This window comes from Platalea leucorodia (genome assembly GCF_965183815.1).
Source record: "Platalea leucorodia genome assembly, chromosome: 5".
Classification (NCBI taxonomy): domain Eukaryota; kingdom Metazoa; phylum Chordata; class Aves; order Pelecaniformes; family Threskiornithidae; genus Platalea; species Platalea leucorodia.
In genome coordinates, this window is record NC_138827.1 from 30,598,772 (window position 1) to 30,611,595 (window position 12,824).

General features: G+C 48.9%; 1 protein-coding gene and 1 long non-coding RNA gene across 2 annotated transcripts; one reads left to right on the forward strand and one right to left on the reverse strand.

The window, feature by feature from the left end:
• Window positions 1-565: 565 nt before the first annotated feature.
• Window positions 566-8,160, reverse strand: LOC309591456 (cytochrome P450 4A4-like; the record flags this gene model as incomplete). The annotated part of the gene is made up of 12 exons (XM_082313830.1): window positions 7,733-8,160; window positions 6,942-7,083; window positions 6,191-6,235; window positions 5,386-5,513; window positions 4,786-4,910; window positions 4,540-4,691; window positions 4,231-4,337; window positions 3,216-3,406; window positions 2,823-2,956; window positions 2,298-2,362; window positions 1,483-1,565; window positions 566-734 (listed from the first exon to the last, which is right to left on the reverse strand). Exons 1-12 carry the CDS (start codon window positions 7,916-7,918, stop codon window positions 566-568), a joined length of 1,527 nt encoding a protein of 508 aa, XP_082169956.1. The 5' UTR covers window positions 7,919-8,160.
• On the forward strand, window positions 2,231-4,189 carry LOC309591457. Its single transcript, XR_014228355.1, has 3 exons — window positions 2,231-2,931; window positions 3,742-3,875; window positions 4,105-4,189. It is a non-coding gene; the product is annotated as an uncharacterized lncRNA (long non-coding RNA).
• Window positions 8,161-12,824: the final 4,664 nt, after the last annotated feature.

Genomic DNA, 12,824 nt, shown 5'->3' on the forward strand with positions numbered 1-12,824 from the left:
GGGCACAGCGCCAGACCCAGAACAGATTAGAGGGAATAATTTGGAGGGTGGTGCATGGGGATGTAGTGTGACTGCAGGGAGGAGCACACCCAGGCTGTAGGCAGGGGAGGGATGTCGTGCTCGGGCAGTGTCCAGGCTTTAGACACCCATGCAAACCACACTGGCATTGTTCACTGCCATGCCCGAGCTGGGAACTGGCAATGCTGCAAATACAGAGACAAGTGACAGAAGTCTCGCCAGGCAGTGTGCAAGGGCAGGTTGGAGGTGAGGGGATGAGTAGGACATGGAGGATGCCTGCAGAGGTGACGGCCGAGCCACAGCCGTGCTGCAAAACCCGCTTGACAGTGCTGTTCCTCATGCAAGGATGGCACCTGGACCTGCTGGGTTCAGTGTGTGTGTGTGAGGGGACTCAGCATGTTCCCCTGGATAGCAGCAGCGAGGGAGGTTAATGTGGGAGACGTCCAAGGTGGCCAGGGTGGGTCTGTTTGGTGTCTCCCTCTTAAACTTCTGGGTGGAGGGTGGTCCTTGGGAAAGTGCTTGCTTCCCACCATGGTACCCCATAGGGTCAGTGAATCTTCTTCAGATGCAGGTGGATCCCATTGCTGGACCTGAGGACAATCTGCGGTATCGGTGTAGGAGGCTTGGACGGGTTGGGGAAGAGCTCGAAGCGGAGCAGGGTCAGGGCCAGAGCCACCTTCATCTCGTTCATGGCAAACTGCTGTCCAATGCAGTTCCTGAGGAGAGGATGACAAATGCTCCTACTGCAGCCTTCATCCCCAACCACCCCAGAGACGGGCTCAGCCCATGCGCGAGCTTCTTGAAGCAGCACCTTTGGTGTGCTGGGGGACCTCCAGCTGCTGCAAAGATGATGCCACAACTTATCTAGGAATCCCCTCATGCCACACCAAAATGCACCCAGCTCTGCGGTGGGGTATTGCTGTTGTTTGTTAATAAGCATTTAAAAAAATATGAAATTGAGAGAACTGGGGATTTCTTCACTAAAGAGTGCTGTATGGATTCAGCTCCAAACCCAGACACTTCAGAAAGGTTATTTTTGACTCTGTATGGAGTATGTCCTCTTCCAAGTTACTGAGACCTCAGTATCCTGCATCTGTCTATTGATACAGCACAGGAACCACAGAGACTTGAGCCCAGCTTGGCTTTGAGGTGCACTGGGTACTTATCCCTAGACAAGGGAGCCCATATTCTCAATGCAGGCAACAGAAAATGTAAATACCTCCACAACTCTACAAGAAAAGTGTGTGAAACTCTACAGCGACAACAGAGCTTGAGGTGTGGGAAACACTCTGGAGCTGATGGAGCACGGTGGAGATGATACTGTTACGGAAAGCCTGCTTGAGTTGGCCAAGCCAACTTGGCTCATGGGTGCTGAGGGAGGATTAGCTTCAGGAGCCTGGCTCTGAGCTAGGTCTCCCATGCCAGGCAGCCTATGGGGAAGGACGCAGATGGAGGATCTCCCACCTGGATCCAGCAGAGAAAGGCAGGAAAGCATGGGAGTGCCTCTGTGCTGAGTTCTCCGGAGAAAACCTCAGGGGATCATATACCTGTGGGAGCAACAAAGGCCATTTGGTCAGTGTTGGTTCTGACACAAGCAGCTCCAGCTTCTCCCCTAGTCCCCATGGTAGGGCTGGATGTGGCCTCTGCTGCCCCAGAGGAGCTGCAGCTGACATTCATCCCTCTGCAAAGCCAGCCAGGTGGATGAGAAGAGGGCACCGATGGCCATACAGATCTTCCCCTTGGAGATATCCAGATCACCCACTACAGCGCCCAAGACGACTGCAGGCATTTTCTCACCCACGGCAGCAATGATCAAGTCAGACTGCCTCTTGTCCAGACGGGCCTGATTCTGCCTCTCCAGAGAGCCACTGGAGAGAGGCAACCGCAGACCCTCCTTCAGGTTTCCTGGCTATTTCTTTCCTTGAAGCCTCTAAGACATCAGCTTCAAATCACACAGTGCTTGGAGGGCTTGGGACTTCTCATACCACTCTGGGACCTAAGTCTACCCAGGGCAGCTGAAAGCAGTCTGAGTATCTCTGTGTCACCATGCAAGAAGATAGACTATTCAACACCCTTTCCCAGCACTTTATCATGTTCAAAGCCTTGGGGTGTTTGGTAACTTCATTGAACTTTGCATTTAGAGATGGACTGTTGGAATAAGGGGGGGGGGGGGGTGGGGGGTGGAAACATGGCAGAGAGTCATGGGCTGCCTTGTTCAAGGGGAGTGGATGTCTGGGCTCAGAGATCATCTTCCCCTTCTTGTTATAAAGGTAAAATACCTCAGGGTCTTCCCACACATCCCGATTCCTGTGAATAGCAAATATGTTCAGTCCAACCTGGCAGCCTGGAAAAGAAAAGTGAGAAAAAGCTGGTGACATCTCAGAGTGAAGACCCAGGAGAGGTGTTTGTGGGATGCTCTCCCTCCCTGGGCTCTGCGGGGGCTGTTGCAGGAGATCTGGCAGGGACGATGCCCAGCCTGTCCAGGCAGGTCACCTCCTGAAACCCTCAGAGCTGGGCCCCATTTTGGTACCAGGGGATGAACTTTTAGCCTTGGCCAGGATCAACACTCTGCAAGGCCCCTTTGAGCTCTGTGAACACCCCAGTGCCCTAGAGCATGTCCTTGGACTCTCTCCAGCCACCCTTCTGGAAGGACTGTGATGGTGAGCTGTGGTGGCCCTGTACAGCCCTTCTTTGGAGAGAGAAGAGAGGCTAGAAGCCCCACCAGCCCCTCCACACAGCAGCTCTAGTGAGGATGCCCCACTTGTCCTGGACAGCAGTGTGAAGGATGAACAGACTCAACAGACCTGCTGGCAAGCTGCGTCCATCGGAAAATGTGACAGATTTAGAGAGGTATCGGGACACCAAAGGAGCTGGTGGGAACAGGCGCAAGCTCTCTTTGATGCACATTGTAGTGTAAGTCATCTTCCCAAGGTCCTCCCTGAAACGCAAACCGGGGGGTCAGGCTGTGTTTGAGTGGCAGCAATGAGGACACTAGCAATGGGAACTGAGTGGGCTGGACTATCTTGTCTCCCGTCTCCCACTGGGGTTTCTCCTTTTCCTAGTCCTCTCTTTGCTTCCGGTATCACTATGTGAAAAGCAGAATGCCGCAGTGCAGATGCAGTATCAGGCGGTTGAAGTTTCCTTCTCGGGATGAATGAAAAGAGTTCAAAGTAAAGGAATAAGAAGTCCTAGCTCACCACTCAATGGTATCTCGGTCTCCCAAGATCCCCTGGATCTCCTCCCTGCACTGTTGCTGGTACTTTGGATATAATGACAAGCAGTACAAGAGCCAGGAGATCCCGCTGGCTGTGGTATCGTGACCTGCGAACATGAACGTGTCCACCTCGGCACGCAGGTCCTCATCAGATAGCCCAACTCCGTTTGCATCCTAACAAAGAGAAGAGTATATTATTCTCAAGCACACATTAATTAGACTTGCTCCTTTGGGTATGAAAATAACCCCAGATACTGATGAAGAAGGGCCCAATTTGATGTCTCTTGTGTCTCCCTGTACATCAGGAAGTAAGCCAGTAGAAAATACATCCAATACATGTGAGAACAGTCAGACCTGTTGATTGCTGCCTCTGCAGTCAACAGAGCTACAGAGTTGGGCTTTGGTGGGATACCAGATCCCAGCCCTTCAGAAGGACACCCTATTCCATCCCCTACCAAGGGTCCCTGTTACGTTTTTCAGTGGTTTGATTTGGACAACTTTTGTTTCAGATTGAGACAGAAAGGAAAGCAGTGGCTCCAGAAAGACAGAGTGAGCACAGAGTGTATTATTTCCTTCCTGAACAGCAAGTGGCAGCTTCTGTCCAGAGTATCTGAAGGTGTCTGAGAAGGTAAAACTACAGAAGGTAAGAAACAAAACCTCTTAAAAGGACTACAGTCAAAGTGGCCTCCTTGGAACCTTTCCAAAGATCTTATTCTTCCCTGGTTTCTGACAGCTCACTTATTTTAAATTATTAATGAACTCAATGAAAATGAACAAGGAAGATGAAATTCTGTCTGAGCTGTTTATGTTCCATCACTGCATCTCACACATTTTTCTTTTCTTCCCTTTCAATCCACCTTTCCCCGAGCTAGGAAATCTAGAGTGCGGAGGCTGTTGCCAGCAACTCCAGCAAGGGGTGCTGAGCTCCCTGCTGATGCATCCTCCGTGCCACGCAGGTATGTTCTTTGGCATTTGATACCATTATTTCAAACATTCACCTTGGTACAAAGAAGGATGTCCAGAAAATCCAGGTGTCTCTTCTTCTGGATCTTGTCAAGTTCCCTCTCACTGGAAAGCAACACCTTTCTTTCTTTTATTACTTTATCTGCATAGAAGAATGATCAGTTAGATGCATCCTGCCCCTCCAGAGACCTCATGTACTTGTCCGCTCAGTCAGCAGCTTGGACTCTGTTTAATGTGTAACCCCCTTGCCAGTGCATGGTGCAACCCCCCCCGAGCTGCTTCAGATACAAGTGGGGGAGAGGCTCAACTGGGAGACAGGGCTGGGGAGAAAGGGGGAGAAATACCTGTGTGGGTGTGGGCCAGCTTGCAGGCATTCTGAAAGTCACGACCTTTGCGAGTCAAATCATAGAAGACATCCTTGTAAGAAAAAGTCTGGCTTCTATAGCTCACGAGGTAGCTCAGGTCATAAACAGCTCTGATATAACAGTCTGAGTTGCTGTAAAGTGACCAAGGTTAGAGCTGGTGTTAGTAACATGAGTGGGGAAACAGGAGCACTTGCTTTCCCAGAATTTGAAAGTTCAGACACTGACCTCTGAGTCTGACAGTTGGTATTATAACTGAAGGCGCATTTCATGATGCTGTCTAGCGTCATCAAGCTGACGTCTTGAAAGAGCTCCACTGACTTCCACTCTGTGTTCTTCTTTTCCCATTTATCCTAGTGGTGGAGGCAGAGGTAAGGAGGGACAGACTGCCATCTATGACCAGGTCATATTTTCCTGTCCCTCTTCCCAGATCCACACTGCTAATGACTTTCTTTTCTGCAAGCAGAGGCCCTAGTTCACTATATATTCTGTGAATCTAATCAAACTCTTCTGTGCATTTCTTTTTCCAAGTTTACCATTATTGGGCTAGGACAGTATATTCTAGCAGTGGTTGATTTATTGGAAAGCAGATGAAAGAGATAATAAGTGGAATGGCCAGAGGAAGGTGAGGGGAGCAATTTCAGAACTTCAAAACTATCCAATGAGGTAACTAATTGAAGTTTCAGAACTTCAGAACTACCCAATAGAGTTCAATGAAACTCTAGGAACCATCTAAGTCCAGTCTTTTTCCCTCAGTCATTCCCAGACCTGATTATTTTTGCTAGTGCACAGCTGAAAGGTAAAAGTAGCAGGAGTGGTGATTCTTACCAGCATCACTTTGACCGAGTCTGATATCAGGGCCACGTAAGATTTCAGCACATCATAATGAAAGGCTGGGGTGAGCAGCTTCCGATGCTGGAACCATTTGGTTCCATCCAAGATCAACAGTCCCTGCCCTGCAGACACAGTCAGCAAGGGTGCAATCAGCTCTGATTACAGCTCAGACTCTGATTACAGCTCTGACAGCCTCACTACTGCTTTTGGCCAAGTGCAGGCTAACACGCATGGTCTGGGGGGAGGAAGAGTTGGTGGTGGAGCCTTTTCTCCAGCCTCTCTGAGGCCATTCACAGAGGCACTCTTTGGGTGGGGGAGAAGCATGCCAGCATGTCCTTCACTGCAACTGGCTGTGCACGCCTAATCGACCCTGAAACTAAAGCCTTGATGGCAGAGGCACTGGACTTGCTCTCTCAGATGGGTTTTTCTGCCCTAAATTAAATACTTGGGTGCCTTTTGTGGCACACACTGGCAATTGTTAGCAGGACCAAAGCTGTGTGCAAGCCATGAACATCCCTGGTCTTGGTGTGTCTCACCCCAGTTATCCATGGTAGCATTCAGTCCCTGAGCAAACTGAAGGTTGTTTTGTGAAGGCCAGGGTGTGTGATCCAAGGCAAAACCACCTGATGTGCTCCACAGCTAGGTGGGCATTACTGGTACTAATGCTCACACCCAAACAAACCCTCCCGTTTGCAAGCTCCGGTTTTAGAATGGAAGAAAGCTAAAGAAAGGAAGACAAGAGAGAAGCCGATGAAATGTGCGGCATGGCAGAAAAGGGTAATGGAAGAGAATGATTTACCAATCCAGGGAACTAAGAATTTGTAGGGTACGTCGGGCTTGCGATCTGTAAAACAAAATAGATCCCAGAACAGTATGAATGGCTAATGAATTCAACATAATAAAAAAGAAAATTCAGGATAACTTGACATTAGAGTTTGTCCTCTAAATCACAACATAGAATTAATCTCATTTCAATATGTAAAATACTCTAATACTAGAGGTAGAGTTTAAAAGTGGTCTTCTACAAATATGACCTCAGTGGACCTGAGAAAACCAGACAAAGGTATAATGAAAACTGTGTGTGGGAAAGAAATGGCCATGGCAATCTTAAAGTTGAGAACAATGGATGGGAGTAACTGGAGATGGCCATGTATGTACCGCTCACCGGCATCATGCTCCACAGAAATAAGCAGGGGAGAAGACTTGACATGTCTTCTGAGAGCCATTGCCATGCCAGCTCACCCATATTACTGGGTTTACTGGGAAGCACAGATATTGTGGTGGTAGATGCCATAGAAGACAGTAAGACCAATGATAACGGAGACGGTGGACTTGGAGGAATAGGAACGTGGGCACTGTTTTGCATGAGAATACAAACTCTTCCATGAAACCTGGGGTGGGCTGGGAGTTTGTGAAGGGGAGCAAAGGAACAATTGCAATAGCTATGAAGGAAGCTGGAGGAGGGGATGACTCCAGGCAAGGTTCCCATGATTTTCTCAGTAGGGAAGTGTCAAGGACATGACTTCCCAAAACCAGATGTAGAGAATTACCTGTTCGGCCAAGTATGCTTTTGGCATATTCAGGATGGTGGATTACTAGAGAAGGCAGGACTGGTCCAAGCCATCTGGGAAAGGCATAGGGGTATTCTTCTCCCCATGACACCATCTGATTTAATAGTTTATCTCTAGTTATCTGCAATGACAGTTAAGCAAGGACTGAATTCAGGCAGAAAGAGGGACGGGCTGGGGAGAGCAGCGGCTGAACTTGCCCTCTCATGGAAAGAGCATGAAAGACATTCTCTCCTGAGAAATGTGGAGAGAGTGGGTAGACTTGCCACAGGGGGGCTTTCCATGCTGCAAGTGGAGGAGATGCTGGGCATGGCAAAGCGACTGTGCACAGGTGGCAAAGCTGCCTGAGCCTCCAGATCCCTGTAGCACAAGGCAGATCCATGGAGGGTCCCTAGCTGGGGCCCGGCTGCAGTTGAGCCACATTAGGACAGCCTGGGCTCAGAGTGGCTTGGTGTCACACAAATTTTATGGTTGCTCATATTTAAATAACTTCATGAAAGTCCCAGAAATCACCTAACTCCATGTTTAAGCACATGATTGCAAACAACGTGGCTCTGTTTTTTACCAAAATGATGCCCATCTCATATCGAGGCACCCTTTCTGCCTGCCCTGCAAAAGTCTTGGCACTCCCTGTGCAGAGGTCCTCTCCTGCAGGAAAGGACATGAGCAGGGGACATACACACACCCCCCCCGGTGCACCCTCTCATCCTGACTGATATCTTCCACTGTTGTTGGGACAAACCCACTCTGACTGAGTCCAGCTCCCTCCTTACCAGATGATTGTGGCCATAGAGCCAGTGTTTCGGGGGACCAGGGAATGCCTCCAGAGCTTTGAGAAGGTTCTTCCTCTCCTGGTAGAACTGGGCCACCTTCAGCAGCACGAAGATGACACCAAGCACCACAGACAGCTGCAGAACAACAGCAGAAGGTCTGGCTATGTTGTCCAGCAGAGATGCCATACTGCCCTGAATCCGGGATGCCTGACACTGCCTTCTCCTGCCTGCTTCTCTTCTGCTCCTCCCGCAGCTGTGCCTGACAAGGAGCTAGGTGGAGGTAAAAATCCTCTCCCTCCTGCTCTGCTGGAGCTGAGCTGGCGAAGCGTTGCTGGCAGCAATTTATAGCAGCAGAAACATCATGGTAAGCAATGCATCAGCTTGGCCAGCAGCCTGATTGCCTGCTGCTCCCACTCACCCTTTGACCTGCTTCCAGCAACCTGTGGATGGAGACGGCTTGTTAACAAACAACCTGTACATATTTGCTATTTTCTTTGAAGCCCCATATACCCCAGCAGTGAGGGAAAGCACTCGCAGTCATCCATGTGCAGGTGAATGAAGCCATAGGAGGGAGGAGGTAAGAGGCTTGGGCTCTAGCTGAGCTCCATGCTGTCCTCAGCCAAATTCAGGTCTGGAAGCCGTTCATCCGCCCACGTGAAACAAGGAACAAATGGGCCACCTCTGCCAAACACACAGGCTGGATGGATCCAGCTGCCTCCAGCTGTAAAAACAGTGCTCTGAGTGACTGCAACATCACACAGCACAGCCAGACTATAATCAAGAGAACAGACATAACCCAATCAGCACACAAGGGCCTGTGTCCCTGTTCTCCAAGAGGTCCTACCATAGACAAGCCAGGAGACAAAACTGCTGCCCAGAAGAATTATCATGGTCAATAGATAAGACAAGGTGAGGGAAACCAGCAGAGCAGTAAAATGAGCTGCAGCAAGACTGAGGGCACGTCTAACCTGATAGGGAGACGTGATGGTAAGGTCATGTTTGCTCTACAGTCCTGGTGGGTCCTCCTTTCCCTGTTTACATGGCATCTTACCATCCTCCAAAAAAGACTCCACATCACTGCTTTTACCTCTCCAATGCAGTGCCTGGTTGGGCCTCAAGTAGGACCCCTTCTAGCAATCCCTGAGCAGATCCTGCTGGTTACCTGGGCTCACATCCCATACGTGCAGAAGCCTGGAGGCTTGGAGGGAATTGTGGGGTTGGTGGAGGACTTGGGATGTAAGCCTGCCACGTGTGAGTGATTTCCAGGCATATTGCAAAGAGGAGGATCCCCAGATGGGCTGAAATCATTTCCCATTTGGGTGTTAGGGTATTATGAGGATCAAATGAGTCATCAGCTGCTGAACCTGGTAGTCTGACATGATACTACATAGGGGCTGCTGAATTTTGTGGGTGTTTCTCTTCAACTTAACATGCCTCTTGAGACGAGGGTCTTCTGATGTTTGGGCACTTTCCTTTAGTTTTTGGTCTAAATTACTCCATGGCCAATTGAAACCCATGTTTTCTGCTAGTGGAGTCATTTTACTGAAAAAAATACTATTTATCTGGAATTTGTTGTCCAGACGTATCCTTTTTGTAACGACAGAGACATGGAGATCACTGGCTGAAGTGAATCTGCACAGCTCCAATGAGAATATTTAAACTTTTTAGACAGAAAGTATATATGAAAAAATGTTACAAGACCCACTGTTTGGGAATTACCTGACTCCACAAAAATGTCTGGAAGTTAGTGAAGTGAGGAACTTTTCCCTCAGCTGGCTTGTGGCCTATTCGTTAATTAATGATCATAAAGACAAAACCCTAGGTACAGACAGTACCATTTCTATTTCAGTCTCAGGGAGACTTAAAGTGTCTGGCTGCTGTGAACCCATGTGAGCGATTGTAGATACAGCGCTCATCCATTGTGATATGTTGCTCATTGCAAACAGACTGAAGGTCGTGGCATGTGCCAGTTTGAGTGTAGCACAGGAAGGTGCCCAGCTGTGAGAGCTGGACTCATCCTGCGCTCTTTGAAAGAAAAATCAACAGACCGCAGAAATGCTTAGGTGTGGTGTGCGGCAGTCCTCAAGAAGTGTTGCTAAAGCAACTCCCTTTTCACTTGAAGTCTTCGCGTGCAACTTCTTTGAACTCCCAACCCGTCTTGGGAGCTCACAGTATAAAGCCCCGTATCTGAGGGCATTTGGGACAGTTTTACTTTGGATCTGTGCAGATTCCCTTGCTGAAATGCACAAACTCTTTCAGCAGGGCTTTTTTTTTTCTCTGTATGGGCAGGTACACTAGTGCACAGAGCAGGAAGATTCAGCCTGACCCTCTTTCTTTCCAACACAGGCACTGCAGTATTACCTGTGGGTCCTTGTAAGGGCGAGGATTTGTCCTCCCCGCCACACAGCTAGAGGATGCTGAGCGCCGTACAAAGACTCATCCTCGCAGCTGAATGGTTCACAGAGGGACCTGGCGGGTTCAGGTGTCTCCACCTTCATGTCCCTCGTGGGCATGTTTGACTGTGCATCCCACTGCTTCTGTCTCCTCTTGGAAGTTCAGCTGTGGATTTCCTGGGTGAACATCGATCCCTCTGCTGATGTTAGCTAGCGTGGTACATGGTCTCACGGTCATGTGCATCATCACCTAGTTCTCAGGTGGTGATAAGATATTTTGCAAATGCTCAGGTATGATGTGTTGGAAGTGGCAGTTTCTAACAGTGGCCTCCAGCTCCAGCAGTGATGATGTTTCAGGAGCTCCTCACACACTTCTGCATTTGCATCCTTAGGTTGGCAGCCTGGGCATTTCCACATAAGATGGGATGAGAACGCTGACATTGAAACATCTGCCATCGTGGGTACCCAGGGCACAAAAGGCACTGGGCATGTCAGCTGGCTAACAGCCAGTTCCTACCATGCATGTCCAGATGCCTGCTGAAGTTTGGGCTAAAGAAGGGGTCTGTTCATTACTTCTTCATGCTGGTAGTAGAAGACTGCTCTAGAAACACACTTTTCTCTTGAAAGACGTCGACTCTATGATCTACTCTTAGTCTGTTCCCGGGCTGCAAATACCCTTTTGCTAATCTGCCAACGTTGTCTATAACACTAAGTTTCTTCAGCATTTCCCTAGAAATAATGATTGCATAAGTTCCTAAGCTGGGATAAGGTGACCCAGTCAACACTACAGCTGTCTGCATGGCACTGGGCTTTTGTTAGCATGGCAGAAAGATGTATTGCAAAGAGCCAATGACAAGAGCTGAAAATCTCTTATATCTCCTCAGACTCAGGTGCTTTGGCTGCATGAGCCCTGTCCTAGCACATTTCTTCAGCTCCCTAGCATGACTGTCCCCTGAACTGGACCCCTGCAAGCTACTTTAAGATGATGCCTCTGCTTCTTCAGACAGGGAAGAAGAGAAAGGAGGAGTTGTATCCTCTGGCTGGCATTTGTCATCCTGCTTCCTCCCCATCACCATTGCTGACATGCTGCACCCTTTGGGCCAGAGCCTGTGTGCTGGTTTTGGCTGCGATATACCTTTAAATGGAAATACCTTTAAATTGTTGTAACTCATGATTTGAGTTGCATGTTATAGGAATTACTATAGCAGGAATCACCTGAACCAATGGAGGACAAGCCTTACAACAAGTGGAGCAAGTGCAGCAGTGACCCGACCTCAGCTGGCTTTTGTGCCCAATAACTCCACGCAATGCACCACTTCTCCTGTCCTGAGTGACCACCATAACAGATGGAGCCCAAAGTCGAGGACTAAATGAACTCAGTGGACATTTTGTGGACATTTTAAAGGCATGGTCCATAGACTAAGGGAATGATATCTGTGTATTGTATAAAAGGATGGGAAGGACCGTGGTGGTTAATGAGGTTGTATTGGATAGTATGGGACCTGAGCATGATGTAAATGGTATGGAATAAGGGGTGGAGAATGTGCTGGTTTTGGCTGGGATAGAGTTAATTTTCTTCACAGTAGCTAGTATGGGGCTATGTTCTGGATTTGTGCTGGAAACAGTGTTGATAATACAGGAATGTTTTCATTATTGCTAAGCAGTGCTTGCACAGAGTCAAGGCCTTTTCTGCTTCTCACACCATCCCACCAGCGAGGAGGCTGGGGGTGCACAAGAAGCTGGGAGGGGACACGGCTGGGACAGCTGACCTCAACTGACCAAAGGCATATTTCATACCGTATGACGTCATGCTCAGTATATGAAGCTGGGAGAAGAAGGAAGGGGGGGGACATTTGGAGTGATGGTGTTTTGTCTTTCCAGGTAAGCATTATGTGTGATGGAGCCCTGCTTTCCTGGAGATGGCTGAACACCTGCCTGCTGATGGGAAGTAGTGAATGAATTCCTTGTTTTGCTTTGCTTGTGTGTGCGGCTTTTGCTTTACTTGTTAAACTGTCTTTATCTCAACCCATGCGTTTTCTCGCTTTTACTCATCCGTTTCTCTCCCCCGTCCCACCACGGGGGAGTGAGGGAGCAGCTGTGTGGTGCTTGGTTGCCAGCTGGGATTAAACCACGACAGCCTGGTAAGTCATTAGAGCCATATCCATCAACAATTTTAAAATTTAAAGAACACACTGATTCTCCTTGTGTTTACTTGGAGAACATCCCTGGCAGGCACTGAACAGAGTTAGCTTTTCACACACTTGGCCATCTTCATGAGACTAAGTGTATTTTATTATGCCAAGCCATCCGGATCTGTGTGAAAGTTCAGAGGAGAGTTAAAGGTTGCTCTTTAGGGGGCAGAAGGATGCAGTCTGTAAGGTCAGGCATTTCTTAGAGAAGGCTTTGACTATAGCCAGAGCAAGAGGGACCTGATCTGCTGTGACAACTTCATACTCCTGAGCAGGAACACCTGACTCCAGGGACCTCACTGCCATGAAAGGCGTAGGAGACACATCTAGTACCTCTAGCTCTTCCTATGATCCTCCACCTGTCCTGCAGCACCATGATTAATAGCCTTCCCATCAGGAGAGCAGGCAGTGCAGGCTGGTTGGCCGGCTGGCCAGTTGGCTGGTTGGCCAGCTGGCTGGCAAGCATGTGGGTTGCAGTTGTTTGGGACGCTCCTGCTGAGGTTTCTTGCC